Raw genomic sequence first — 25,867 nt, 5'->3', positions numbered from 1 at the left:
CGCACTGTCCATTTCCAACGGTATACCAGCCCCCGTAGCCTAGTGTATTCTCCGCAGGGCGCGTTTTGTTCATGGGTCGCGTGCAGCTATACCAGACGTTGTCGTCTTCCGGGACTTGGCCGTAGGTATAGTCGTCGTCGTCGTCGTCGTCGTAGCTACCGGAGTCACCACTGGAGTCGGAGCTAGATCCAGATCCAGAGCTACTGTCGCTATCGGACCCTCCGCCTCCCTTTCGGCGTTTCCACAGCTCTTTTGCATCTGTTGATGAATCCGAAACCAGGCCCGTCAGTGAGGAATCGACGCGTGGGCTGACATTTTCTGCACGGCACACTGCAAATAGCACGAAGCAAAGCAGGATGAGGTGAAACGCAAACATGGCCGCGGAATAAGCCCCGGAGGGCTGGCGGGGCAATTTCTGGCTGGGGAATCGACAGGGGGGTTTGCGCTGCTTTTATCTCCCGCGTGGGCCTTCCCAAATTAGTGGGAACACGAGGCAAGAAACCTTCTATCCTCAACGGTCTAGCTCATGGTGGAGAGAGGCCTGGATATCATTCCCGCCCAATGAGATGATGTCCATGATGAGGCTTGCCCTGCTTGGCGTCCTTGGCTGTCTGTTTTGGACGGGGCGCTCGTATTCAGGGACCAATGATGGGGTTTTCCAATAATAGAGATGATCATTGCGGTATTCAATCTGAAGCCGAGGCGGGAAAGTATTCTCGACTTCGAGTATACCTGTATTTTTCGAAGGGGTAAAGAGAACTCGGATATAAGTGTTACTTGTATCGATCAGCAGAAATGGGATATTATAAAATCAAAGCTAAATCATTCAATAGAACCATTCGCCAACTGTCCTAGTTCAACCCTGTAAATTCCCTCCTAGCACAGGGATACTACGAGGGTCAATTTCTGGCACCAGAGCATCATCCCAAGTCGAGCGAACAATCGTTTCTCCATTTAGAAGCCGGTTAATATTGAGCATCGTGCTATACATGACACCACTACTAAAGGGACCCTCGACTGGCCCGCCGTCCACAGCAGGGCCATTGATATCAGACCCTTTTGCTGCCGGCCCAGCCGCCTTGTAACCACCAGTAAGAGAGGGGTATGCTCCAAAACACGTCAAGAACCTATTCCCACACATACGGCCCAGGGAGACGTCAAACTGCGCCCCGATGTCAATTTTCTCTGCGATGTCGGATGGGTTTACCGATAGGGCGGCTAGAATCCGTTGTGCCCCGCGAAAGCTCACGGCATAGACGATAGAGCAAACCCCGTCGCTCACTGTGCATGTTAGGCGCGAGTCATCTGGCCTGTGGACCGGTGGGGGGTCGCGCCAGTATGGTAAGAAGTGATGGGGTGGGAGAACAGTAGAGTCATTTGGCGTTATGAAAGAAGGTTGCTGAGTGTGGCATTCAAGGCCACAATGTCCTAGCCAGAGAATATCCCAATCATGGCCGTATGGCGAGTCCGAGACAGGATCGTCTTGCTGAAGAGCCCGGACTGCAATGGCGAGGTTTTGGAGCTGAGTTTTGATGGATACATCCCAGTCCGCATCGTCCTCCATAATAATGGCGCTGCCGAGTCTTTCGCTCACAATCCTAAGGACGGTCAAATTGAGTAGGAGTTATGGGTTGATGAAACGCACTTTTGCATTGCATTGACGTGTGATCGTCGAGCTGCGTACTCAACTGGTCGATTATCATAGTTCCAGTTCTAATTTCATCAACAGGAGCTCCAGAGAACAACATGTAAGCTTACATAGGGGTAGGTCTTTGGGTCTATCTCATCTGGAACCATCCCGTCGATAAATTCAACATGGAAGTCGCTGACAGACGAACCCAGGACAATGTTGTCGCGTTTATCCAATCTACTAGGAAGACTGATAGCGAACACCTTTTGGACCTGTTCAAGTCAGCAAAGCCCAATGCATTAGAAGCGACCCTTACCCCCAGGGTCTCATTTCTTATAGAATCTAGGTGGTCTCGGGCGCCCTGTATCCCTTTCTGCGCCGTCACTGAGGCATAAGAGACGGGCGGCCAGAGGACGAAAGCGATGACAACAATAACCGCGAGGGAATAGCATAAGAAACGAGCGAGTCGTCTTTCGCCTGGGGACAAACCCATTCCACCTGCGGATGATGGAGGTGTTGATGACAAACTCTGAGAAGCTGTCAGACTGTCCAGACCTCTAATCTCGCCCTAGCAGGTTTCAGGCGATGCTAAGTCTGCATGGCGGTTTAGGGCGTATGCTGATTCGATGTCCAAGCGCCGAGCAGTTACCACAGCACATACTAATTCATCTTATTATTCAAGCCATGGTCAGATTTTAAGCGTCAGATAGAACAATTATATCATGGTGACCTTTCCTTTCCCGCTCGGTTGCACATGTAGTCAACGATAGCGGAAACTGGGGCTCGTCGGTCTCACGGGCCCAACATATCAAGATGCAATCATACATATGACCGAAACAGACCCCTTGACTCGACCTTTGATGAAATATTTGAGCTTGCAAAATCCCTGGAATATGTGGTAGCTATAGGCGAGGCGTCCTGTACAAGATTAGTATAAAGCTTGTCTTTGGCAGAGCTGATACAGCAACAACAACTCCATCCCGGTCCAGCCTGTTTAAATACCAGATAGTATTCCATATTTTGATTTAATATTCAGTGGCAGAGTTATCTTGAACCCCGTGGAGGCGAGCCCTAACAGCACAACTATGACGTCACCGACACAGTGGGACTGTTGAGCTTCTTTTCGCTTCTTAAGATCGATTTCTAAGCAGATCAACCCCTGCCATCCTTAATTAACACCACGCTCCTGTGGGATCTATCCAATCCATCTACCAATCCATCTACCAAACTATCTACCAAAGAATCTCCAAACAATGTCAAGAATCGGTGTCTTCCCCGCCGCCGGCGGCCTGGGATCCAGCATCGTCAAGCACCTCCTCAACCTCGTCCCCGCATCACAGCTCGTCTTAATCGCGCGGAAGCCCGAGTCTCTATCAAAGGAAGCTGCTGCTGGTGCCACGGTACGCCACGCAGACTACGATGATCCCGCGACACTGGACCACGCATTCGATGGCGTGGACGTGCTAATGCTCATCTCCTATGCCTCGTTCGAGATCGAGCACCGATTTAATGTACCCCCTTATCCTGCCCCACTTTACCATGATAGCCTGTGCTAATAAATACAGGCGCATAAAAAAGCCATCAACGCGGCGCAGAAGTCCGGCGTGAAACACATTTTCTACTCCTCCCTCGCATTCGCAGGGAACTACAGTGACCACTCCGTCGCGCATGTCATGGGCGCGCATCTCCAGACAGAGAAATTCCTGTCTGAACTTGACGCTCCCATCACGTATACTTCTATCCGTGAAGGCCTGTACTCGGAGTCTTTCCCGATTTATACCTCTTGGTTTGATTTGAAGAATCCGAAGAGCGAGATTACCATCCCGCATGACGGGTCTGGGCCTGGTGTGGCTTGGGTGAAGAGAGATGAGCTGGGCGAGGCCAGTGCGAGGTTGGTTGTTGACTATGCTACGTCCACGGGAGGGAATGTTGCAGAGGACTTTCCGTATGTTAATAAGATTGTCCTTCTTACGGGGCCGAGGGTGGTGAGTCTGAAGGAGACGGCGGAGGTACTGGGAAGGGTTTCTGGGAAGGATGTGACGATTCGGCAGATCAGCGTTGATGAGTATGCGAAGCTACAGCATGAAGGCAAGCATACGTACCATGGGGTTGATTTGGCGAGGGAATGGACGACTGCTTGGGAGGCGATCAGGCGTGGCGAGACGGCAGTTGTTACGCCGACTTTGGGTGAGATATTGAAGAGGGAGCCAGAGGACTATGAGACTACGATTCGAGGGTTGCTGTAGCTCAGTGCATGAAATAGACTGCTAGGAGCCCTTCCATTGGACTATCTATTCTTACAATATGTCCCGAGTGAGGTGGCAATGGGATGCTCTGAGAATATGTTAACACTCGTAAACTACTGGAGCCTTTAACAGGCCTTGTTCAGGCAATACATTAATGGGGGCAGTATTTGAAAAGCGATTTAACTCCTTGCCTGGTTATTCCCCACGAGGAATGGGAATATGGTATACCATTCTATGTTCGATGCAACCGGTTTGGGCCATGGTCACACCGATGCTGTATACGAGCCAACCAGTCTCACATTAACCGTCCAGGCCGGCCAGAACTGTCTCACCCAGCGCCCAATAGCCACTCTGCAGTGATGGATGACGTCGTCTCACGCCCTCTCGTGACGCTCCAAGCCCCGGATTCGGTCCCATAGCGCGCTTGTCTCAGCTGGGCCAAACATTGCAGTTCTGCATTTCAAAAAAGTATGGTAGGTATTTAGGGCTGCTCGCCTAATTATATCTTGGTCATATGCGAATATTTGGTGTCAACGTTATTTAAATCGCCATCCCCACCGGCATTCAAGACCATACCTAACCAAACCAGTTCTTACTAAACACTACTTGAATCTATCAGCATGAAGTTCTCTATTATTACTGCCCTTACTACCCTTGCTGCCCTGACCAGCGCCTTCGACGTCTCGGTCACTCTCTACGGCGAGAACAACGAAGACTTTTACAGCCTCTTGGTTCCAACTGACAGGACCCCAGTCCAAATCGGTACATCTACCCCTTTCTACATTTCATCTCCCTCCATTCTCCCTTCCTGTGGTAATGCTAATGTGTATTCATGGTAGACAACCCCTTGGTCGTTCACCGCGTTACCTCGCCCGGCGGCGGCTTCTGTACCTTTGTCGGCGTCGATGGGGAGAGTGTTGTTATCTATGCACAGGATGAGAAGTTCCTCACGAAGCCGCAGGCGATAAAATGGGGGAGTTGCGGAAATAACTAACTGTAACTAAACTGATTCGTTATTATTAGGGAGGTTACTACTAGCAGCTGGATGGGAATACTTTGGAGTAAACCGGTCTTTCTTTGCCTGATGTGCTAGAAGCCTAAAGTATGGGACATCTTGTAGAGGTTTAAACAGGAAAGAGACATAGAAATAAGATTCGTGATTCGCTTGGTATCTCAATCAGTGAAGATGAAGTTGGTTATAAATGTGACAAGTAATTCGCTCGCTGCATATCCCACGCTATAAAAACAAAGAAAAAAAAAATTCATAAGTAATTACTGGCTATATTGCTCAATCAATCCCTTCAAGAATGCCCTCCTCGCCTGATACAAAGCGCCTTCATCTGGCGCCTCCCCCCTCTGCTCGGGAAGCATGTAGCCCCCCAAATCAACCTCTGCAAGCCCATGCCGAAGGCATGCAGAATGCGCATTCTGAAGGTTAGAACCATCATCCCCATGACAGCCCACACAAAAGTCCATCTCCGGACACTGGCTGCACACAAACCTGGGTCCATTCAGCGGAAGCGCCATGTCGCACTGGTCGCAGGACACCTGCGCCAAGCCAAACGACCACACTGTTGCAGCCGCGGGCATGTTATCGATGAATTGCAGACACTTGGCCAGCTGGTAGAATACCGCCGCGACATTGTCGAGGACACGCCGCGCCAGGCCCACTATGCTCTCCTTTAGCACTGCTGTCCGGGCCTCGGTTGTTAGCGGGGCGTAGATGAAGTTGTGTCTGTGGAGCTGGGAGGTCAGGTTGTCGCTTTGGTGCAGCATTGCCCAGTCCATTGCGGTGCGGCCATAGACGTCTATGACGTGTGGGTCTGCACCACGGCTGATGAGGTGCTTTGCTGTTGCTTCACGGCCGTAGATAGTGGCCATGTGCACGGGGGGCATTCCACGGTGGTTGCCGTGCTGTGATGGATTTGAGCCCGTGATGTCGAGGTTTTCGTCTGAGAGCATCTGGAGGATACTTGTGTTTCCGGCTGCAGCCGCCTCTTCGATGACGGTGAGGCCGTAGGCGGATTGGGCTGTTAGGGGCACGGATTTCTGTCTCGCCACGTCGAGGAGCAGTTGGAAGGTGGGTTTGTGGCCGCGTGCTGCACCGAGGTGTAATGGTGTACGGCCTAGGATGTCCTCTGCCCCGACGTCGGCCCCTGCCTCGATCAACAACTTGCGTGATCTATAGCAGGCCTTTTTAATGGCGGTATGTAGCGCTGTGAGACCTTGGTCGCCACGAGCGCTGATGTTGGCTCTGGCCGTGATAAGGGGTTCGACGAACCTGCAAGACAGGCCTCTGTGTTCAACGGCGAGATGGATGGGTCTGTTGCCGTTGGCGTCGGGGGCGTCTATGGGGACCCCGCCAGCAGCTAGAGGGCGGATCAGAATCCTTCGATTGAAGCGTACGGCTGTATGCAGCGCATTCTGGTTGAGCCCTTCGAGGGCGTGGACATCGGCACGATGCTGGATTAAGAGCTCGACAATGCCTACCGTCGCGCCGGCGTGTACAGCCGAGTGCAAGATTGACTCTCCGGGGTATCCCGGCTTGCAGATGGGTGCGCCTGCTTCCAGCAAGACCCGGACGGCTTCCAGATTGTGAGAGCGGATTGCCCGGTCAATCGGTGAACGAGGGACTGTTTCGTCAATAGTATGATTGATGTCAGCGCCGAGTCGGATGAGTTCTCGCATGGCTTCCGCATGGCCACTGTCGGCTGCCACCATCATCGGTGACAGGCCCACCGGGTTGAGCTCGAATCCAGCATCGACTAAAGGCTGAAGTAGATGCGCATGGTTTGAATCAGCGGCCGCAGTTAGGGGACACAAGTCTCCACCCCGTTCAATGTTAACATGGGCGCCGCAAGAGAGCAAAAGGTTGACAATGGGAAGAGAGCCTCTACGAGCAGCCATGAAGAGGGGTGTCTTTCCATTATTGTTCGCGGCCTTGACGTCGGAACCGCGTTCGATTAGCAGCCGGACAACTGATACATTCGTGGGAGCGTCAGCTGCTACATGTAATGCTGTATTCCCAACATTGTTCCTGGCATGAATATCGGCTCCTGAGTCAAGCAGCAGTTCAGTAACGGGTTTACTGCTCTCACGCCCACAGCTGGAGAGATGCAGCGCGGTGTTCTGACTCTCATCAACAATACTAACATCCGCACCAGCTTCAAGCAGGACCTTCATGATGTTGAAGTAATATCTCCTGGTCGCTATGTGCAATGCTGTTTCGCCGTTGCCTTCGACAGCATTGACGTTTGACCCATATTGAATCAACATCTTAACAATATCTTCATCGTTCTTCTCCACAGCGGCATATAGAGGCGTGCTGTCGGTGGCCTCAACTGCGCCCCAGTTATCCCAACCAAATTTGACCAGTAGTTCGATCATCGCACGATTTCCTGTACGGGCCGCGGTGAGCATCGTGCCCTCCAAGGCTTTCTGCGCCGGGCGCTCGATATTCTTCGCAGCTGTCTCGAGGAGTAGGCGAGCATGGCGCAAACGCCCCTTGAGCACCGCCATTTCCAGTGCCGTGGCCCAGTCTTCATTCGCATCTGGATATGCTGCAGGCGCGACGTCCAGCATAATCTCGAGGGCTCCCAATCGCGGGTGTATGGCCGCGAGTTGAAGAGGCGTTGAATCCTTCCGGTCCATCACGAAAGTCTCTACGCCCGGCCGGAGGAGCATCCGGAGTACGCGCAGGCGCAACTGCTTGACAGCCCAGTGTAAGGCCGTTGTGGTTGCCGCTTCTTGTGAGGCTGGGTCTGCGCCTTGGTCGAGTAGCCGCCGGACGACCGAAATCCGGTTGTTCTTCACGGCCCATATCAGCGGTATTATTTTTCCGGCAAATTCAGCGCCTAGACGGTAGAGGCGAGTCGACAGCACGATGTCAAAGCGCTTCGCCGTCCGCACGAGTGAGTTGAGATCGCCCATGGACAGTTGGTGGCCGATGTCCAGGATGAGCTCTGCGGGGAGCTCATCCAGGGTCACTTTGTTCTCCATGGCAGCTGCGAGGCCGGATCATGGGTGAATGGGATTTGTGCAGACGTTGAATGAATCTGGAGTGACAGATGCGAGCTGCTTCTTTTATGCCCGGCGACTCAGCCTCATTGTGGGCCTGGCCCCAACATCAGCCACTGTGAGGTGAGTTGTCCAAGGCAGCAATCGCCTTGCCTATTGGAGACTCCGGCCTGCAGGCTGATTGGCCATTCATCTCAGAGCCGCAGATACTGAGTCAAACACGATATTGGATTGATGCGCCCACAGGCACTGATGACTCACCTGTACATAGAAGGGTCATCCAGGATAATTGCTAGTATGGCTGCAGTTGGGAATCGACAAACTCACAATGTGAATTCACAAAGAGGCTTGCGACAATGACTCAGTTGGCAGCGGGATGAAGGCATATAAATCGCGGCCGCCCTCTCTTCGTATTCTGAAGAGTAGCAGCTCTAACATCAACCATGGAGAAGCACGATCTTCTACTAATCGTCGACGCGACGGCGTCCATGGCAAACTACCTCGCAGCTCTAAATACCTCTCTGTCCCAAATCATATCTATATCAGCCCTGACTGGGTGCTTTTCGCGCATCGGAGTCCTGGCATACCGCGATTACTCCAACATCGCCACTCTACTGGAATTCTCAGAATGGCTGGACCTTGAGCCTGGTGCGGACCCTGAAAAGCAGCCGGATATCGTAGCGTTTGCGAGGAGGCTGCGCGCAACGGGTGGTGGGGACTACCCCGAGGCAGCGAAGACAGCCCTAGCCCAGGCCTATTCAACCATGCGACCGGACGCAAAGACATTAATTCTTCTTTACGCTGATGCGCCGCCTCATACCGCCGCTGCAGCTCTCCACCGGAAGAGCAACGCCCAGGCGGAGATTAATCAGCTGTCCCTGTCGTCCATGTACGGCGGGTTTGGGCCCTCGTTCCTCGACTGGGTCTCCGCTGCGAATGCTCTTCGTGATGGCCACAACAATGCACAGGTCTTTGCCCTTCTAGCGCCGCGTATGGATCGCGATGATGCCACTTACTACAACTACCTGTGTGAAATAACAGGCGGGGCCTGTACCCACTTGGTTGATTCCCAGCCAGACACGATCTCCAAGGCGTCTGTAGAGCTCCTTTTGGCATGGATGGGCGTCGACAAGGACAGCGGCGGCGTGAACAACTCTGACTCTGATGCGATTGGCGACTGGACCTACTACGTTTCCACGGAGGGGATACACGCTCTCGAAAACGAGGAAGATCTGAACACTCGTCGGTTCTTCCCTGTTCCTTACAACCAGAAGACCAAGGTGCTACATAACATCGCCAAAATGCGTCTGACAACGGATGTCATCAAGCAGCGTCTGCCCAAGAAGTCCGTCCCGGCTCAGAACCCAGCGGGTCGATGGGCTGTCGACAAGGCTTATCGGGACATGGCCTCACAGCACTTGATGCGCATCATCAAGGAGGATGTCGTTGCTATTGCCATTAACCCCGTGTTCGGCGCATTGTGGAGGGCTGTTTGCAAGGACAGGACATACGAACAGCGCGAAGTTCTTCTTGATAAATTTAGCAAGGCAGTTGGGGAAATCACGGACGCAAAGAAAAAGGACTTGATGCAGGAGTGGCTGGAGGAGTCGTACAATTTCATTGCAGAGATCCAGGCGACCATTGACAGCGTGCCTGAAGACGACCAATTCCCTTGCGTCTTCCTGGACCCGACAGTGAATTTCAACAGGTCTCCAGATAAAGATGATACAGATGCACCCGTTGGCAACCTCACGAGAAAAGAGCTCCTGGAAATTTCCAGATCCTGCGATCCTCGCATCCTGCGCCGTCTCGGCCGTATATTAACCCAACTCTCGTATGTGAAGGATGCTAAAAGCATGCCGAAGCACATTGTCAAGTCAGATACCAGCCAGGCCAGACGTATTCCCCTTGTACTAGCCTCCGAGCGGTATGGTAGCCAGTTCTGGACGATCATGCTTCACACCATAACCCCTGGCACTCAGTTAGCACCGAGAGCAGCAGCACTGCTCGCAGCACTCGTAATCCGCCTGGGTATCCCGTTTCTCGCCGAAATTGCAGAACGCGAGGTGCTGAGCTACAAGGACAAATGGAACAACATCGAAGTCCCTGAGACATTTGCTACCAGCTGCATGGGTCTTTTGCTTGACGCAAATTCCGCACACCAGAAGACCCAGAGAGGTGAAACTGCAGGAGAGACCAGTCTTCTCAACGAGTCTGATCGACTGCTTTTCGAGCGCTTGATCGCCTTCAAGATGCTCGAGTATAACCTCGATACTCCTCTGACAGCTCGAATCCCCTGGACGCCGAACAAAGATGTCGTTCCCATGGGGCCGGTAGTGACATGTCGGCTGTGCCAGTATCCTAGGTCCGTGACACTCATGGGCCCCGATAACCAGTGTGGTGTTTGTATTGGGGCGTTGTCTGGGAGGCCAAACAGCACTGGTGCTGGAGTATCACATGCAGACAATCCAGATTCAAAGATGTCTTGGGTGGAGTGCACAGTGCCCTCATGCAGAGGGCAGTATGTCGTATACGACGTTGCGGGTCTGAGATGTCGCCCGAAGTGTCACTATTGCCGGTTGAAAGGTACGGGCGTTTCAGTGACTGCACCGGTGGTCGAGTGCAGCAAATGTACCAACCGCATAATCTGGCCAGAGGAATATCGTCCCTCTTCGTTCGATGTATCGCAGTTTGTCTGTACCGCGTGCGAGTCCGGACGACAGACGACTGAAGACATCGAAACATCAGCTAAAGCTCTTAACGTCGAGAACGGCACGTCATGGCTAGCAGAGGATTCGGATAAACCCGGCGAGTCCCCGTTCACCAACCGCTCCCCGTTCTACATCGTATCAACAATGGGAGCAGACGGGTTCATGCGCCGAATATCACTCTTCCCTGCGCAAGATCGGTCTTTCACCCAGCGTGGAAAGCAAGTCCGCAACACAAACGAGCTGATTTCCACCCTGAAAGTCTTTGTCGACCGCCGCAAGTCTGCAAGGATCGATTGTTCTCTGTGCTTCGACTCCTTCTGGCCCAGTGCCTTGAATCCCGCCTGCGGCCGCCGAGGATGTTTACAGCGAATCTGCACAACCTGCTCAGGTTCATGGTACGGCACCAATACTCCGGGATCAATCATAAACCCTGCTACCCTGGCTTGTCCATTCTGTCGACGGTTCCCCGCCCCGCAGACCCTGGCTAAATATGGCAAAGGTGTTCATACGGTCAAGGACCTGAATATGGCTATCCAGAACCACGGAAGCTGGGTTTATGCATGGTGCGTGGACTGTTCGTCGGCGAAGCAGTTCGTGGAGCGCGACTGTGCCAGCGGAACACCGCCGACTTTACAGGATTGGACGTGCGAGGAGTGCCAGGAGCAGGCGCGGCTAGCTCGAGTTGATACAAATACTGAACGCGATATTGCTCAAATCAAGAAGATAAAACCCTGTCCAGAGTGTGGGACAATGACTCAGAAGATTGCAGGGTGTGGCCATATCACTTGTCCTGTTGAGGGGTGCGGTACTTGCTGGTGCTACTTCTGCGGGGAGAAGGTTCCTGAGGACATGATTTATGACCATATGGCGATGGATCATGGTGGGATCTTTGAGCGTGGTGAGTTGGGAGATTATCCAGATGATGAGCGTGATGAGTTCGATGATGATGATGATGACGATGATGACGATATGATGGTTCATTGAATGATTTGAGAGAAGTGAAAATACCTTGCAAGGTTGATGTTTTTGTTTTTCTGTTACGTTGAATTGTTAGAACAGCGAAATTTATCTACTAGATTTAAAAAAAAATGTATATCAAGTCTTGCCCAGAAAAGTGTAACCAATTTATATATAATATATTGCAGCATCGTTGCATATGTTGACTGTATGGTACAAGCGTTTTAGGACTCGTTGGAAACCCTGATCACCACCTCAGCTATCTGAAATACCATAATACTTAAGACTACCTATTTACTCCTTAATATTAATATTTGTACTTATGCACCGGATGGCTCAACAACCGATCCGGCCCACGTGATCACCGACGCGTGATGGGCATCGCGTCCCGAAAAGGAAATAATACTGGCCTCCCGCGTCGCGGCAAGCAAGAGGAAGTTGTGGTGTCGCGACATTTCACACCGGAAGCATGCCTCCTTCTACAACTGCTCGGCGCCGTGCGAAGCAGGAACCACTGGATATCAAGTCAGAAGCGAATACAGAAGAACCTGTCAAGGAAGAACGTCCAGGGAGCATTGGCCCTACTGCTACTGGCGCGTCGCCCCCCGAGAAGCGGGAAACAGTCGCTATCAAGCCAGACTCCGCGACACAGCAGCGCGTTCAGGACGGACCCGTCAAGCAAGAGCGTCCAGGGGCGGCACTGTGGAACATCCCCGAGCATGACGAGCACCAGACAAGCAACGAGACTGACAGTAGTGAGCCAACAAGCGACAGAGTGGAACCCTGGGACTCAGCAGCTGCGGGTCCGCTTTTCCTGTCGCGAGATGCATTCAAGGTTGGATTCAGACATCTTCTGGACAATGTGGAAGCGACAGGACCGTTCTGTGCGAGTCAGTATGTCGAGGCAGCTGTAAATCCAGGACTATATATTCATGGAATCGGTTCAATTGGTCTCCCAGTGAGCCCAGACGCCGCAGAGGCCATATTGCGCGCCTGCAATCGAGAATGCTTTATCGGATGGGCAAATGACGGAAAGTTATGAGCTTGGGCAATGGCAGTTTTTCAGCGAGAACCCAGGATGGCGCAGACAGGTTTCCTTATTTGCAAAGGAAGGACTCACCAAGCTTGGGATCTCCCAACCGGACGATGTCCTAGCCAGACCTGAAAAGTTAATTGCCTTCAAGGAAGGATCCTTCTTCATGCCCGAAACCCGGCCGTGCAACGAACTGGAATCTCAGGAGCATTTTGGAACACTGGCGATATGTCTTCCCTCTAGGCATGAGGGAGGTGACCTCATGGTCTCGCACAGCGGCCAAGTAGAGACGATTGCAACATCCCTCGAGTCTGACTTTCAATTTTCATACACGATATTCTCTGCGTTAGGTCGCATACGAGGCACTCGACTGACGTCGGGATACCGAGTTGTTCTTCTCTATAGACTGTTGCATGGGCCGTCAAAAAAGGCCCTGCTGCATGGTAATTTACGCACAGATTCACTTGCAGAAGCAGTCACCAGATGGACGATGTGCGCTGAACGCCAAACAGACTTTCTTCATGGTCAGGGTCTGCCGCCGTCAACATGGTTCTCCAGCGTGAAGGACTGTACGCAAACCCCTCCGCCGGCTGTCATCTACAGACTGAGTCCACCGGATTCTTCAAGTGCATTTCACATTAAACACCCTACGACCAGAAGACAAAGTGAGGATGGCCAAACTGCGCAGGATCTGCAACGCCGAGGGTTGCCTCATACTTCTCGCCTTTCTGCGGTTCCTGATACCCGGATCCAAACAAGAGGGTGATGACAGCTTCTCGCGGACAGTTGATTATCCCAATCTTTCCCATCCAACTGTGCCGGACTTTTATATTCATCTCGCTAAGGACTTGGATGGGAATACTGTTTTTCGGGGGGCGGAAGGTAACCCGTCGCTCCCCGCGTACGACTTGCAAGATGGTGTAGAGCCCATTGCAGAAAATGGATCACGGGGTCCAGCTATCCATCGGCACTATGTACACACCGTTGCTTTGGTGGTCCCGAAGCCCTTTTACGCCCCTCTACTCCTGAGTACAGCCAAGGCTGGGAACCTGTGTAACCCGAGGGAAGTGCTAAAAGACATCTACCGTGAATACCAGGCTTGCCCCGAGAAGCAAAAGCTCCGCAGTCAAGTTAGTGAACTATGTGAGATTATGGCTTCACAAGATATTATGACTTCACAACACCGGCGTCTCACAAGAGATGCCCTTCTTGATGTTGCGCCTATTGCGCTTGAAATTGGAAAATTCGACGTCGTTGTCAAATGCCTGGATGTGTTGGGACACCGCTCCGAGAGGCTGGCCGGGGATATTGGGAAAGCGATATACACCCATGGCGTGCAGCAGATGCAGCCTGTGTAAGTTGATTATCAGAGCAGTTGAGATGGGGATTTGCCCAAGTCTAATTCTTACTCTGCAGCCTTGAAAACCTGTGGAAGGTCCAGACGCGTAGTAGATTGGATGGCATGTCCACGCTTGCAGGAATTCGTCGCGCGTGGGACAATAGTGCAGGCGAACAACATACTCCCGACGAAATCCACGCATGGTTTTCACGTACTTTTAATATGCTCTTGACGCGGACTGGGCTAACGCCAGAGTTGCGCGAGATCGACGGACAAGAACTTGCATTTGGCGTGGGATTACTGACCAAGTCCTTTGTGGAGGAGAAGTATAATACACCTGCTCAGTTCCCCATTGCAGCCGTGCTGACGACCTCTAAGTGCAGTTCCCTTTGTGCGTGTGAATGGCCACTATAACGGTTTTGTTGTCTCTTTCCTTACAATGCTCTTTCGTCTAACTCCCGAACGCGATGGCCACGATCTTGATTTCATAACCTCCGTATACCGCAGTCTTCTTCCAACGCTACTACAGCATTTCTCGATACTCAATGGCCCACCGGATGGGCTACGCCACTCTACGATTAGCCCATCAGAACTAATCAAGCCCAAAAGCGTTGTAAACCTGATCGAGCAAATGAACATTTTGAATCTCGATATCACTCCTGTCCTTTCTATCCTCGAGCGCAGCATCACGGAATTCCACCACCGCCACGGCATCTTCTTATTCTTCCTACAACCACTTATCGAATCCTTATCCTGCTATCTCCGACCTGGGGATCTAGCAAGTGCCTCTCCTGCATCAACAGACAGCGAAGACACGAATGATGAAGTAATCGAATCTCCCGCACAAACAGACAGCAAAGAAGCAAAGTTCATCGTCCGAATTCTCAAAAACTACATACAAAGCTACGTCGGCCCACCACCCCCACCCCCGAAACCTGGAGCCAGTCCGTCCCCGGTCTCTCAAACTGCTGTGCCGACTGCACAGCCCTCCGCCACTTCGTCGAAGACTCTCACGCCTTCGAACAAGACTTCCCCATGGGCGCACAGAGGCGAAAGCACCTCCAGGGTAAGTTGCCTAGGACCTTCGTCACGGATACAATCCGCACCGGAAGCCCGCACACCCTGTACGTCAGAAAAACGGTCGAGTGGTATACGCCGCATCAGCATAACTGGAGGACCAGGGCCGCCGAGGTGCGAGGGCGTTTGCACAGCATGGAGCTCCTCTCTCCATTGCTTAACGCCATTGGTGAAGATGTATACGATGGCCTGGTGTTGTTGTGTGAACCTCTACCTTCACCGGCTCCAGGACAGGTGACTAGTACTCTAGCCAGCAGCGCGTCTAATGCTCTGAATGAGATACAGCCAAATCGGCAGTCGAATTCGGGGCCCCGTGGTTCTAGTTCACCGGCGAGTACTGTTCCGCAGAAAAGGGAATTTACGGAGCTCGATTAGTTTGCCTAATCCCCTGATATACGCATCTCGATCCTTGGCCGTCTCGAGTCGGCTGTACGATATTATCCTCCTTGTATATAGAAACCCCCACGGATATACCTTTTCGCCGTGTCCACTTCCCAATTAACGGGATTTCCTAAAGCCCATGTCTGCATATTTGATTATGAGTACTACGACGGTCAAACTTCAATCAGTATTAATCGTTATTAATGTATAAGGCTATCAATAAACTCTACCTCACCCTCGCTAATGATACTCGCAAACTGCGTGGGGAAACACGAACAGCACCACCGTTGTCTAGGACATCAAATACAAACTCATCAAGGCCGACCGATCCGTACACCTGGCCATCTACAGACAGCCATGACTTGCAGGCACGCGTGAACGGTCCATTGACTGGCCCGGTTGGGGCTGATCCTGACACAACGCTCCGGAACGAGATCCTGCCTGGGCTCTCCAGTCCGGTGGGATACAATCTGACATCCAGCTGTCCCTCGATTTCAGTTGGCTGTAGGGTTGCCAGTGACTCTAGCATATCCTTTCCCTTGTTCTGCCACCTCTTGATCTTCAGCCCAGGGCCGTCATCAGTTGTAAGTGTCAGAGTAGAGCCGCCTAGGCTATATGTCCCAGCAAATCGGTCCCTTGCATCTTCTTTGGCGGCATCTTCGAGACCTGGAATGATCTCCTTTGCAAAAAGATCGGCCAAGGCGTACACAGTTTGAGTTGTCTTCTCACCCGCAACGAGGATGACGAAACCAACATTGTGATCCGGAGAAACGCCCATCATAGCCGAATAGCTGCCGAGGTCTCCAGATTTGGTATATAAGTCGATCGGACGAGGGTCGTCGACAACGTATATTTCCCACGGTGCACCAACCAAAAAGCTGGGGTCAGCAGTTTGAGAGTGCGGCTTCAACCAGCGTCTGGTTTGCGCAGGGGACAGAAGGTCGCTGTTCAAAATCGCACGGCCCAGGGTGGTCATGTCTTTTGTAGATGAGTATAGCCCGCCAGTCCTATCTGGTTAGACAGGAATCCAGTGTGAGCTGCGGGAGCACTTACGGTGTTAGGTCGCCCAGATCCGTATCCCAGTGTGTCATATTCATAGGACCTGGGATGATGCCCAGGTTATCGGCAGGCTTTCCATAGGAAGAGTGGGTTAGGTTAAGCCGCTGTATTAACCGTTTCTCCAGGAGATCCTGATACGGGATGTTGAACATTGATTCAATTGCATACGCAAGCAGCTGGAAGGCATCATTCGAGTACGCAGGGCCTGACGACGTCGGAAGGACCGGGTGTCTCTTGAGCAGGCCGGCGAAGAATTCTACAATCGTTAGAACGGCCAGCTTGGAGAAGTATCGCACTTACCAGCTCGAGTACAGGCTGGTCCAAGGCCACATGTAGGTACTTCAGAGCGTCGAAGATGGGGGAATCCAAGCTGCTCAACCACAGAGGGCGTCCGAGCCAGGTCACTCAGGCCAACTACAGCCGTTAGTCGTGTTCAACACGGCGAGCAAGATACTTACAGGCCCTCTCGAGACCGGCCATTTGGCTGACAATCTCTCCCACCGTAACATCCTCCCATTGAACATGATCGACGCTGTCAATGTAGGAATTGTTGGCCTTCCCGAGTCTGACGACATCGCGCAGCTCCGGAATGTACTTGAAGATCGGGTCGTGGAAGGACGAATCGCCGGTTTCAATAAGAAGTAGCAGAACCGTCCACAACTTGGAAGTGCTTCCAATTCGAAAGACAGTGTTCTCGTCCACCGTATTCACGCCGACCGTGTTGTTTCGCGCAGAGGTGGCTGTGTGGTAGTGTTCGAGAATGGGACGCTCGTCGTGGGTGCTGAAAACCTGCACCGCGAATGACGTCGCGTCTGGATCGATCGCAGTCACCTGTGGATCGTCTGTCGCGTGGAGGATCCGCTGCAACGAGCTGGTGAAGTTGCCAACCGCGTGGTCCATGGCGACGCTGCCTATCACTCTCCGTGGAGCCGGGAAGGCTGGCCCTGCGAGAGGACATGACTGTCCAGCAACGCAGGCAGCGAGCAATGATAGTGCAGTGATCTTCCACATGTTGACTTAGAAATACAATCTAGAAATGTCGATGTGTGACTGTCAGTGTCAAAAAGTGGGAACGATCGCGAGGAAGTGATGGGCACATTCCATCGCCCCTTCCCATTCCTAAATACGCTCCTGCCTCGCGCCCACGGCTGGTTACATCGCTGAGTGACCTGTGAAATGAAGGAAATGTGTCTAATTCACTTGGCTGAGCGAGATCAGGAAGGGACTGGGCTGATCACTGCACGGTTCAGACCGGACATTTAGCAGCCAACAGAATCCAGCGACTTTTCTTTGTTCTCAGCCACAGACTGTTCATCGGGCGCTGCGATCGCAGTCTACAGAACTTTGCCATTATGCCTTCGGGTCTTGCAATGACCGAATACGCGAAGCTGCTGAGACTACCTAGTACTGACGGTGGAACTTCAATGAGACTAATTTCCGAGGGATAGTAGTGAATGAACAGGAGTTCTGTTTATCAAAGAAAACATTCCTGGACGCACGGACTTTCTACAAGCCTCCAGCAATGCAACAGGATCTCAGTCTTAGCGCTGCCTGCACGCTGCAATTCGCTGATGCCATTCGCTACCAATACTCAGATAGGCAAAGACTAATATACACTGCATCATCCCCACCAATAGCCATCTTACAGATCAAAGGTGTGCTCGTTGATGTTGATGGTATCCACCGTCCAGGTCTTGCCATTGTCCGACGTCGTCAGACCGCTGGACGTCGCCTCATTGAGAACAAGTGTGTCAATGAAGGAGCTGTCCTCGGAGTCGAGGAGGATCGTGGTCGACGTGTATTCTATTTCACTTAGTATTTGCCGTAGTACTTGGTATCAGACTTACTGTGCGCAGCGACGGTGATCTGGCAGGCGTCGTCTTGACACTCCACCGCAGTGCCCCAGCCTTCAGCCTGGCCGGAGCCTATACATTATTAGTTACGCTCTCACATCGATCGGATAACGTACTTGTTGACAGGGTAGACACGACCTCGCCGTTGATCGAGACAGACTGGTCATACTCGTCGGTACTCTCGTTGTAGACATCTACACTGTCAGTATATAGCCACTACGCAATGGGAAGAACTTACAGCTCACGGTAAGCTCATCACCAGCGTTCGCAGGAACCTGGTCGCCCCCGAGTTGCGTGCCTATATCCATTAGCCTCCTGAACCGCCGAATGATAAATATTTTGCATACCCTGCAAGGTACTAGCCCAAGTACACCACTGTCCCTCACTGGCACCGCAGTTCGCATTAGGGTCCGCAAATGACACAGCCAGCACCTGAATGAGATCGCCGCCGCTGGTTCCCATACCAGGCCATAGGGCAAGACGGTCCTTGAGACCGGGCGTCTCGGGCAGGACGAGGGTGGTGTTTGCCTCGCGGATCCACGAGTTGGTCGGTCCAAGGGAGAAGGCAGGTCCGAATCCGATATTGTCCTGGGCGGCGGCGGCCTTGAGGATCGCGAAAAGTGCAATTGCTACCGGGGATAGAGAATGCATGGTTGCTGTTTTTGTGATGAGAGTTTGGTCCTGGAAATGCAGCCATTCAAGTTAGAGGGCCCGGCCGATTTATACCTTGCCCGGCGGGACGCTGCAGAAGCTGCCAATGTCGGACGTTGACACAAAATGAAACGGCTGGACCTGGTCAGTGGGTCTGTCGGAGCTTGACACTGGGCTGATTGAGTAGGGCAGTGGCGGAACTGGTGGTGGAGTTTTTCCTGTGCTTGTCTGAGGCCCCGGGCGTTTCATGTAGAAGCTTGCTGGATTAGGGAGAACTCCGGCACATCCAGTGGAGAGAGCAATGAAATAACATTTATTGCTTAAGTAGCGTGTATCGGATGATTATTCCAGTAATTGTAGGGCTCAATACCCCCTATTCAGTTACCCAAGTCTAATATCAACCTAACTCAACCAGTCACTAGGGGACGCAGGCTTGACACCAAATCTCTTGGAAATAACCACAAACTGCGCAATCGCAAGTGAAGCCCTAAACGCCAATTGATCCCCTTCCTCAAACGCTTTGGGAACAAACACGCTCGTCTGCTCCCAATCCACAAACCCCAGCGCCTCAACATTCTCCCTCGTCACCAACTCCGCCAACTTCCTATGCAGCGGGCCGTTATTCGGGAACTTCAACGGCCCCATATACGGCTTCTTCGTGCGCGTGTAGATCTCTTCCGTAACAAACGGCTTCACGGCCTCGCGCAGGATATACTTCTCCGTGAACTTTCCCGTGTCGTAATCGTATTTCAACTTCAGTGATGGCGGGAGTCCGTTTACGTATTCTGTGAGGTTATGGTCGAGGAACGCAGGCCGCGATTCAACCTGGTATGCCATGTCGATGTTATCGCCGAGATACCGGAGGAGGATATTGGTAAACCCGGTCTTCGTCCAGGTGTACTCGGATGTGTGCAGTGGGTGCCATTTATGTATCATGTTCTGGCGGGTCTCTCCGTCGAGTGATTCGACAAATACTGTAGGGGCGTCGCTTCGTTTGAGCTTGTCTTTGTCTGCTGCCCAGTCTGCGTAGCGCAGGCCCGTGGTGCGGCTGGTGACGCTGGAGACTTTGGTGTTGTTGAGTGTGCGCTCTGTGGAGGGGAGGATTGGTGGGAGCACGATCTTTATACCGTAGAATTTGGGCTCGGTTTCTTCTTTGGCGGCGATGGCGTGCTTCTCGGGGGTGTAGCCATGGCTGAGCCGTGATTGATCTGGTTCGAGCATGGCGTCGGGCTGGAGGAAGGTGTAGCCCGCGAAGTGTTCGTCGGATCCTTCGCCTACATTTCAGGTTACTAGCTGGCTTCTATATCTTCAGGGGTAAGACACACCGGTGATAACGACTTTGAACCCAGCTTCGTGTGCAACTTCGGCCATCGCGAGCTTACCCATCCCGTTGGTATCGGCTGTAAAGGCCTCGCTGTACCAGATGGTATCTTCGAACCGCTTGGCAATCATGTCCTCCGTGACGTGGACGGGATTGAATTTCACCCCGAGGAATTCCGCCGTGCGCTGGGCGATATCTAGCCTGTTAGCACTACATTCATCCTGTAGGCGTGTTGGACAAACCAGATTCATCAGCACCGCTGTCTTTATCCCACTGCACTGTGAAGCACTGGATTCGCGAGAGATCTTGGCTCGAGCTGTCTCCGAGTTTCGCTCCCTCTTTGACTAGGTCAACGACCATCCCGGCGATTGCTGACGAGTCAATTCCACCGCTGAGATAGATTCCGACTGGGACGTCTGCGCGAAGGCGCACTCGGACTGCATCAAGAAGGCGCTGGCGGACTCCTTCGATCATCTCTTCTTCCGTTCGGGTTTCTTTTGCAGTCTGTACCTGTTAATATTTGTCACGGTGTGGATTGCCTTCTCACCTTGTCTGGGTATTGCAAGTCCCAGTACTTCTCTCTCTTGATATCGCCATAGTTCCGGCTCATTATATACTGACCGGGTTGGATCTGGAGATAGTTTAATAAATTAAGTCTCTCAGCAAGCTTGAAAGAAGGATACCTTGTTCACCCCCCGAAACACAGTCCTATCATCAAACGTCCACCCAACCTCAACCAGCGCTCTAACATCCCACTCCGGCTGCCACCCATACGCAAGAAACTGCTTCATCTCCGTCGCAACAAGCAACCTCCCCTCAACAACCGTATAATAAAGACTCTTCACACCATACCGATCCCTCGTCGCGAGAAACACCTCCCGCTTCGCATCCCAGAGCACAATCGCGAATTCCCCACGCAGGTGACTCAAAAACGCCAACCCGTAGTGTTTATACAGCGCAAGCACAATCTCACAGTCGCTGTGGCTGCGGAAATTGTATTCCCCGCGCAGCTCCTCCCGGTATCGCTCGTGGTCGTACAGTTCGCCATTCACGATTGCGTATACGTCATCCTCGGGGTCGTGGAAGGGCTGGTTTGCTTCTGGGCGCAGGTCCACGATCGACAGCCGGACGTGCCCGAGGCCTGGTCTGTTAGTATTTGAATCATGAGTATTCCTGGAGTAAACGTACCGACGCGGTCACTATCGCTAATCCATTTCCCCGATGCGTCTGGTCCGCGGTGTTTGACGATGTCGAGGCTTTTGTCGATTTCGTCTTCGGTGCGTGCCCTGTCAGTAGCCGGGCGTTGACCGAGAGTCAGGAACGCTGTAATTCCGCACATTTTAACTTTTATATTGGCTCATGTTTTGAGAGTAAAGTTTGTGCTGGCTGGGTTGCTTTTATGTGTTCCTGTGAGTCACGGCGGCGCTGCGTATTGCCGTTCTGAGCGAATACGCGACCTGCAAGAACGGAACCCATTAAACTTTGGTCGTCCACTAAATCGGCTGAAGAGGCTTGGAATCGCGAGCTTGGCTCTGTCAGACGCTTGCAGTGTTGTCCGTGCATGTGCTTGGGAGTGATGATTCGCTGGACAAAAGCTGACGGTGACACAGTTTGACGATCACAAGGTGAAAAGCTGAAGGTGATCTCAGCCCCGCCTAAAAAGCGGAATGGGGGAGCTGATCTTACGTGGGGATGCCAGAGAAGCTCCCAGGTGAGGGGAGGTATGGTACGTGGTCCAAAGCTGGTGCCTTAATTGCCTTCAAAGCTCAACCTGGTTACTGTGTCAATAAGACAGTTGGTTCACCTTAATCAGTGAATGAGTGCATTTCCTGACAAACGAAAGATAGAGGTTTCAATGGTGCATCACTGGGACGAGATGGGGTGCAAGGGTTTCGATATTGAGGTTTATTGAGACTTGGCTTTGACACCCGATGAGAGGAGAAACCAAACGATCTTTTTTTATTCTGTTTTGTCTTTTAATCATCCGACGACATCTGGAAATTCTATGCCGCTGCAATATGGACTGGACGTGCTGCGAAGATGTCCATTTAGCAATGGTGACATTTTCGGCACAAACTAAGAACTACTCATACTACGATCGTCTTACCAAGGTTACTATGACGTTACGATGTTAATGGGATTAGGCATTGATTAAGAACACCTTGAATTTATTTAGACATATTTGTCAGTACAAAGCTCCACGAGGTTGACAGAGTGAGGTTACAAACAATCCTCCCATTCCACACTTAGATAACTATCATAACTCGCTTGAACACTCCCATTCCCATCACCAGGCTCCAACGGCCCAGGCACAATCTCCCTTTGCAACCTCTCAGCCTTCACGCTCGAAACCCACTGCCACTCAACCAAATCCAGCAGCAACGCACTAACCCAGCGACGGCAATCCTGCTCAGTCGCCCTATCAACAGCAATACAAAACTGATGCATACATGTCCCAGGAACACGACATACAGGGTGTACAGCGCCGAAGAACCGCGTGATGAAACACGCGTCCATGGGTGCTTCTATGTACCTAACGCTATACCCGCCTGGATTACTGGTGATGTGCCAGAATCTGAAATTTAGCATACTCACTTCTTCGCCCAGGATTAGGATCCAGGAATAAGGGTCTCCTACCCTGCGCTTTGTGTCCACGATGCTGAGCTGGTGCCATGTTATCTTGGAGCGGGTTCTAGGGGCCATCTTGGGTAAGAGAATAAAGATTTACGTACAGCTATAGATTGAATCTGCTCGTGGTACGGAAAGTTGGGTTGGCGTTGCAGGGGTTTGAGTCTGTTTATATCATATTGCGAGTCTTTGTTATATATCGGCATTGTTATATAACGGGACTTGTGATTGTGGGCAAGTACTGATAAAGGGCTTTGAGGAAGTCGATTGATCATCCTGAAAGAAGATCACAAATGGATTATACTGGCATATTCACTATGATATGTTGAATACAGACTTCCTTTGGCACATTCTTTGTCAAAGGCCAACGGGTAAAAATATTGCAACAGTATTCGTTCCAACAAGGCTGAAGAAATGCGGTGACAAAACTTCTCACATAAAGTAAACAGTTGCTAATGCTCGATGTCAGATTCGCTTATACGACCTCACCAAGGCGAAGAGTATACCAAGCAGTCTGCTCTTGATCAAGAAGCTCCAAGGGCACTCCGATATAAGTTGAACTCGGCCCCCACAAATGCTCCTTCAATCCCTCGCCCTCTTTGGCACTGATCAGACGCGCATCAATCAGATCCCGTATAACATGTACCCATCGTCCTCCCCCCGGCTTGAATGCGTCCCTTAGCATCTTGTCCACATCCGGGGTAGAATCAATCGGCAACGAGCAGACTTTGATGCAGCTCCTGCAGTCGCGGACTAGCTGCTTATATTGGTTGAGGGCCTTCATGATGGGATCGTATAGGGTGCAGCCTTGCTCATCCCGGCGGATGTAGTAGAAGGTGGCGATGGTATCTGGCTTGGGGTTAGAAGGCATAGTCACGACTGTCCAGCCGAACTTTTGGTCGTCCTGTTCGTTCATATGTATCATGATGTACATCCACATGGACTGGCCGTCGTCGAGCGTGGCGGGTATAGGGGGTGCCGGGAGGATGTGAAGGTACGGCATTTCGTTGTCAGCACGCAGGTGGATTGGTCGGTGGGACATGGGACGAAGAGGGAGAGTAGTGTTTATCTGATGTTTATTAGCCTTATAGTGATCGTACTCCTGGTGAACTTGCCTCTTAAAACGACATCCGAAAACGCCCAGGTGAATAGCGTAGAACACTGCAATAGTGAACCTTTAAGTGAGCTAGTTTGTAAATATGCAAAGAATATCAGTGAATGATATGTCTACAGCTGACTCCGATTGGAAGTTGGTGCTGCTACTTGCCATAACTCTTGGTGGACCAGGAACAACCGTAGGTCGCCGTCGCCTTCTACAGCCTCGTCCTCTGAAGGGCCGCACTGGGTTTCTTTAGTGTAATATTTCAAAATATGTATTGAAAGCCGGGCCCAGATCTAACGCCCTAAATGCGAGCCCGCTGTTTGAGTAGAGAATCATCTGCCGTGAGATCCTGATTCTTCAGCGACCGTTCACTACTTTCACCCTCCATTATAACGTTGTATGGCTTCTGACAAGGGCCCAGGCTCCTCCATCGCCAAAGGTGCAAATAATCGCTGGGCCTTCCTTCAATCCGATCCACTACATGGCTTCCAAGATTTGGCAAAAATTTGAATCCATGTCCACTACCCCCAGTAGCAACCAACAGCCCATCGACATTTGGAACAAAGTCAATAACGAAGTGATTATCAAAGGAATCAGTGTACCAGCAAAGCCGTGTCTTGGTCTCACAGCTGAGCAGCTCCGGCATATGGGCTTCGACGAAGCCTCGGATCGTCCGTGCTGCTAAGAGCGGCATCTGCCGGGTGGGCTCCGTTGTCCATCTGGTTACGGGGATACTCCTAGAGACACCGTCTGCTTGGGGCTGGGGGTTCGTGAACTTGGTTCCTCGGTACCCTATCTTGACCACTCCATTGCTGTCTCGGGCGAATCCGTAGAGGCCCCCGCTAGCTCCATGGCGAATATCGTACCTAAATATCAAAAGATAGTTAATCTTCAAGAAGTACCTATCGACTGGAAGTTCTTACGTCCAGGTGGGAAACTTCTCAGGCGCAAAACGATCCCACAAGGCAGACCCCCGCGGTAGTTGGAATGTACAGACACTTCCAGCGGTGGTCTCGCACAGGTGATCAAGCTGGGTGACAAGGGACGGGGTCCATCCCCCACATGCCATGACTGTCAATTCAGCCAAATGTGATGTGCCGTCTGCTGTTCTGACACCTTTGATACGAGAGTCGCCATCGCGGAGGAAGCTGGAGAACATGCCTTGTTGAGGCCCAAATACGAACTGCACGCCCAGTGTCCGTGCCTTATGGAGGGCAAAGCGGCAGCCCTTGTCGGCGTAGGCAAAGCCGCCCTGAATATCAAGTATTCCGTAGTTATGATTTCTTTTAAATGGATTGACAGCGAAGCCGAAGCCATTGGCCTTGGCCCGAGATACGTCAGTTGCGTTGGTGAGAACGATTTGCGACTCCTTCAGGCCAGCCTTGACCATATTCTGCATGGTGTTCATCTCAAACTCAGGCAGTGAACTGTCAGAGAACATGGTGAGATTCCCATTGTTCACGAAGAGAGCGTCGTCCGCAGTAAATCCTGGAGGCAGGGCAGCCCCAGTTTTAATTTCTTTATTCCACTCCTTCCACCGAGCGAGAGCATCCAATGCGAGGGTTTGATACTCAATCTGAGACCCATATGCCATGCGGATGATCTTGTTGATATCTACAGCTGTTAAACTCGTGCCCACCGAGACCGTGGATGGGTGAGGAATCATACCAGCAGATGCGGCATCGCAGCCTCGATCATAAGAGTACTCCGTCTCATGGTATGTCTGCTTGTCTAGCACTTTGACATTTGTATAGCCGCGTTGAGCAAGATGGATGGCCGTGCTTAGCCCAAATACGCCCGCGCCGACAATGACAATGGGCGAGGACTTGCTGCTAACGCGCGATGACATTGTTGCAAATTAT

At 51.9% G+C, this 25,867-nt stretch overlaps 13 protein-coding genes across 13 annotated transcripts in view; 4 read left to right on the top strand and 9 right to left on the bottom strand.

Moving 5' to 3' along the window:
- Window positions 1-376, bottom strand: part of ASPVEDRAFT_34970 (uncharacterized protein) — a gene marked incomplete at both ends in the record, with an annotated part of 1,168 nt that extends 792 nt beyond the window's left edge. Inside the window, one exon of the mRNA XM_040810908.1 lies at window positions 6-376. Within this exon, the coding sequence (XP_040674603.1) occupies window positions 6-376 (371 nt within the window). The remainder of the gene's footprint in view (window positions 1-5) is intronic.
- A 378-nt stretch (window positions 377-754) lies between these two features.
- Window positions 755-2,154, bottom strand: ASPVEDRAFT_180517 (uncharacterized protein). The gene is made up of 4 exons (XM_040808860.1): window positions 1,947-2,154; window positions 1,759-1,902; window positions 1,646-1,713; window positions 755-1,598 (listed from the first exon to the last, which is right to left on the bottom strand). Exons 1-4 carry the CDS (start codon window positions 2,121-2,123, stop codon window positions 857-859), a joined length of 1,131 nt encoding a protein of 376 aa, XP_040674602.1. The 5' UTR covers window positions 2,124-2,154; the 3' UTR covers window positions 755-856.
- Window positions 2,155-2,789: 635 nt separating this feature from the next.
- On the top strand, window positions 2,790-4,055 carry ASPVEDRAFT_47988 (uncharacterized protein). Its single transcript, XM_040813915.1, has 2 exons — window positions 2,790-3,141; window positions 3,196-4,055. The coding sequence occupies exons 1-2, from the start codon at window positions 2,884-2,886 to the stop codon at window positions 3,874-3,876; spliced, it is 939 nt and encodes a 312-aa protein (XP_040674601.1). The 5' UTR covers window positions 2,790-2,883; the 3' UTR covers window positions 3,877-4,055.
- Window positions 4,056-4,496: 441 nt separating this feature from the next.
- On the top strand, window positions 4,497-4,870 carry ASPVEDRAFT_90046 (uncharacterized protein; the record flags this gene model as incomplete). Its single annotated transcript, XM_040818718.1, has 2 exons — window positions 4,497-4,638; window positions 4,716-4,870. 2 exons carry the CDS (start codon window positions 4,497-4,499, stop codon window positions 4,868-4,870), a joined length of 297 nt encoding a protein of 98 aa, XP_040674600.1.
- A 69-nt stretch (window positions 4,871-4,939) lies between these two features.
- On the bottom strand, window positions 4,940-7,923 carry ASPVEDRAFT_204692 (uncharacterized protein). Its single transcript, XM_040809426.1, has one exon. The coding sequence runs from the start codon at window positions 7,873-7,875 to the stop codon at window positions 5,149-5,151; it is 2,727 nt and encodes a 908-aa protein (XP_040674599.1). The 5' UTR covers window positions 7,876-7,923; the 3' UTR covers window positions 4,940-5,148.
- Window positions 7,924-8,166: 243 nt separating this feature from the next.
- Window positions 8,167-11,747, top strand: ASPVEDRAFT_47986 (uncharacterized protein). The gene has a single exon (XM_040813913.1). The coding sequence runs from the start codon at window positions 8,337-8,339 to the stop codon at window positions 11,586-11,588; it is 3,252 nt and encodes a 1,083-aa protein (XP_040674598.1). The 5' UTR covers window positions 8,167-8,336; the 3' UTR covers window positions 11,589-11,747.
- Window positions 11,748-12,030: 283 nt separating this feature from the next.
- ASPVEDRAFT_156431 (uncharacterized protein) lies at window positions 12,031-15,385 on the top strand (the record flags this gene model as incomplete). Its single annotated transcript, XM_040808522.1, has 6 exons — window positions 12,031-12,471; window positions 12,530-13,163; window positions 13,222-13,948; window positions 14,011-14,259; window positions 14,312-14,877; window positions 14,919-15,385. The coding sequence occupies 6 exons, from the start codon at window positions 12,031-12,033 to the stop codon at window positions 15,383-15,385; spliced, it is 3,084 nt and encodes a 1,027-aa protein (XP_040674597.1).
- A 58-nt stretch (window positions 15,386-15,443) lies between these two features.
- ASPVEDRAFT_47985 (serine hydrolase domain-containing protein) lies at window positions 15,444-17,579 on the bottom strand. The gene is made up of 4 exons (XM_040813912.1): window positions 16,909-17,579; window positions 16,751-16,864; window positions 16,445-16,706; window positions 15,444-16,398 (listed from the first exon to the last, which is right to left on the bottom strand). The coding sequence occupies exons 1-4, from the start codon at window positions 17,459-17,461 to the stop codon at window positions 15,618-15,620; spliced, it is 1,710 nt and encodes a 569-aa protein (XP_040674596.1). The 5' UTR covers window positions 17,462-17,579; the 3' UTR covers window positions 15,444-15,617.
- Window positions 17,580-18,092: 513 nt separating this feature from the next.
- ASPVEDRAFT_34961 (uncharacterized protein) lies at window positions 18,093-18,954 on the bottom strand (the record flags this gene model as incomplete). Its single annotated transcript, XM_040810907.1, has 5 exons — window positions 18,093-18,253; window positions 18,298-18,375; window positions 18,420-18,497; window positions 18,542-18,601; window positions 18,651-18,954. The coding sequence occupies 5 exons, from the start codon at window positions 18,952-18,954 to the stop codon at window positions 18,093-18,095; spliced, it is 681 nt and encodes a 226-aa protein (XP_040674595.1).
- Window positions 18,955-19,245: 291 nt separating this feature from the next.
- On the bottom strand, window positions 19,246-21,875 carry ASPVEDRAFT_47981 (asparagine synthetase B family protein). The gene is made up of 6 exons (XM_040813911.1): window positions 21,464-21,875; window positions 20,959-21,416; window positions 20,823-20,906; window positions 20,518-20,779; window positions 20,280-20,471; window positions 19,246-20,228 (listed from the first exon to the last, which is right to left on the bottom strand). The coding sequence occupies exons 1-6, from the start codon at window positions 21,612-21,614 to the stop codon at window positions 19,357-19,359; spliced, it is 2,019 nt and encodes a 672-aa protein (XP_040674594.1). The 5' UTR covers window positions 21,615-21,875; the 3' UTR covers window positions 19,246-19,356.
- Window positions 21,876-22,495: 620 nt separating this feature from the next.
- ASPVEDRAFT_90039 (uncharacterized protein) lies at window positions 22,496-22,978 on the bottom strand (the record flags this gene model as incomplete). Its single annotated transcript, XM_040818717.1, has 1 exon — window positions 22,496-22,978. One exon carries the CDS (start codon window positions 22,976-22,978, stop codon window positions 22,496-22,498), a length of 483 nt encoding a protein of 160 aa, XP_040674593.1.
- Window positions 22,979-23,319: 341 nt separating this feature from the next.
- Window positions 23,320-24,173, bottom strand: ASPVEDRAFT_418481 (uncharacterized protein). Its single transcript, XM_040812445.1, has 2 exons — window positions 24,019-24,173; window positions 23,320-23,972 (listed from the first exon to the last, which is right to left on the bottom strand). The coding sequence occupies exon 2, from the start codon at window positions 23,943-23,945 to the stop codon at window positions 23,379-23,381; it is 567 nt and encodes a 188-aa protein (XP_040674592.1). The 5' UTR covers window positions 23,946-23,972; window positions 24,019-24,173; the 3' UTR covers window positions 23,320-23,378.
- Window positions 24,174-24,296: 123 nt separating this feature from the next.
- ASPVEDRAFT_66660 (NAD(P)/FAD-dependent oxidoreductase) lies at window positions 24,297-25,854 on the bottom strand (the record flags this gene model as incomplete). The annotated part of the gene is made up of 3 exons (XM_040815902.1): window positions 24,297-24,871; window positions 24,929-25,619; window positions 25,674-25,854. The coding sequence occupies 3 exons, from the start codon at window positions 25,852-25,854 to the stop codon at window positions 24,307-24,309; spliced, it is 1,437 nt and encodes a 478-aa protein (XP_040674591.1). The 3' UTR covers window positions 24,297-24,306.
- Window positions 25,855-25,867: the final 13 nt, after the last annotated feature.

Source organism: Aspergillus versicolor (genome assembly GCF_001890125.1).
Source record: "Aspergillus versicolor CBS 583.65 unplaced genomic scaffold ASPVEscaffold_17, whole genome shotgun sequence".
In the NCBI taxonomy this organism is placed as follows: Eukaryota; Fungi; Ascomycota; class Eurotiomycetes; order Eurotiales; family Aspergillaceae; genus Aspergillus; species Aspergillus versicolor.
Note: the sequence above shows the minus strand (reverse complement) of the source record. Positions and strands in the feature narration are given on the sequence as shown.